The 1,854-nt window shown below is 45.0% G+C and overlaps 1 protein-coding gene across 1 annotated transcript; it reads right to left on the bottom strand.

Annotated features, from left to right (window-relative positions):
- Positions 1–964: 964 nt before the first annotated feature.
- SARC_12912 (hypothetical protein) lies at positions 965–1,486 on the bottom strand (the record flags this gene model as incomplete). Its single annotated transcript, XM_014292972.1, has 2 exons — positions 965–1,054; positions 1,351–1,486. Coding segments are annotated over 2 exons (226 nt in total), but the record flags the coding sequence as incomplete, so codon positions are not given.
- Positions 1,487–1,854: the final 368 nt, after the last annotated feature.

Genomic DNA, 1,854 nt, shown 5'->3' with positions numbered 1-1,854 from the left:
CTAACGCGGTTAAAACCAAAACACCCTTCTAAAGCGGCTAAAGCCACAACACCCCTCTAACGCGGTTAAAACCACAACACCCTCTAACGCGGTTAAACCACAACACCCCTCTAACACGGTTAAAACCACAACACCCTCTAACGCGTTAAACCACAACACCCCTCTAACTCGGTTAAAACCACAACACCCGAAAGGGCACCCTATTGCGCATGCATGCTCAGTGTGCTGCTTATTTGTGTACGACCACAGATACACCGAATGAGAAACTCTCCTACTGGGCATACTGCAGATGCAGCTACGAAGACACTACCTAGCTACACCGTAAGAGCATCCTGGCTTACTAGGTACATAACATGTACGTGTGTTGCGCATATAATATACGTTGTACGTTTTGACGGAGCAGACACAAACAGCTGCCGTGCGGGCGGGCCACACTGATCCCGAAGCAACGTATATATAAACGCAATCAATACAATACGTTGCAACCCAACAACGAGAGAAGAGACTGAGCTCTATGACATCCCACAACATGAGATGTGATTATTTGAGGTGCTTCGTCCTTTCACAACATCTGATATGGGCCTTATACGAAGGCTACAGGCGAGTCTCAGCGATGCACTACGCCGGATCACTCATATCGTATGCTCACCTCGAATACGTACACACCATGAAAGTACATTGGCACTTCTTTCGCTCAGCTATGGCAATACGTGACTTAATTGAAACTGAAGACTTATATACATTTGTACGATAATGTAACAGAACTGCGTTGCTAAATACTAATACTACGTTGGGGAGTTCCCTTAAAAGCGCAACTATACACTATGATACGGTCGATAGAACACTGCGGAATGATTTGCGACACATCTGCGACACGGTGGCTTCAGCAGGAATCATGACCCCTCTGCATGTGCTGCACTGATTGATTTGCGACATGATTTGCGACACAATGCACCCGTGTCACTCACCGTTCGGTTGCATATTTGTTGAGCTTCTCGATGGTGATCCCTTTCTTCGTGAGATCAATACCATTGGCTTGCTCGTCACTTATGGGCTGTCGCAGAGAAAGCCGGTACACAAAAGTGGTAATTAGTAGTCCAGTTAATACGCAGTGCAGGACGCCCTGCAATTGTTTAACCAGTCAACCTATATCTTAAAGAGAGGCGACCCATAAATGATACACACACACACATATATATATATATTTATATACATACATACATACATACATACATACATACATACATACATACACACACACATATATATATATATATATACATATACATATAAAAACGCACCTATATACACAAAACGAGGTATTGATCTGGTATATTTTATAGCACACACCTTGGGGATTCCCGAACCAGTTAGGGCAACCTTCAAGGAAGCGCAGAAGCTCTCGTCCATCACAGCCACCGGTCGCCCATCTCTTCCTTGGGTTATACTCAGCACTTTCAAATCCTCGAGGGCTTTGATAGCCTCCCTATGGTTTCAAGAATGGAGGTGTCAATCGCAGCACGAGAGTCCGCACACACACAACTCTCAGATGTTGGAGAGCTTTCTCAGCACTTCTGCAAAAGACCTCTGACGAGAAACTCGGTTCATGTGATAGTGATTGAACAAACACACCATAAGGTGTTCACAGATGATAGTGTGACATATAGGTAGTCAGTCACATATGTTCATCTTGGCACGACTATGCGGAGTTTAATAGCTGTGCCCAACAAGACGAGGACAAACTTGTGTATCTACGAGGGAGATAGTTCATACATGTCTATGGGCGAAAGGGAAGGGAGAAACACAAGGGTATTAGAGGACACTGCGTGTGGGATACGTCTACGGGAACGTGGG

This window comes from Sphaeroforma arctica (assembly GCF_001186125.1).
Source record: "Sphaeroforma arctica JP610 unplaced genomic scaffold supercont1.2710, whole genome shotgun sequence".
NCBI classification, from domain to species: domain Eukaryota; class Ichthyosporea; order Ichthyophonida; genus Sphaeroforma; species Sphaeroforma arctica.
This window is presented reverse-complemented; position numbering and strand designations above follow the sequence as displayed.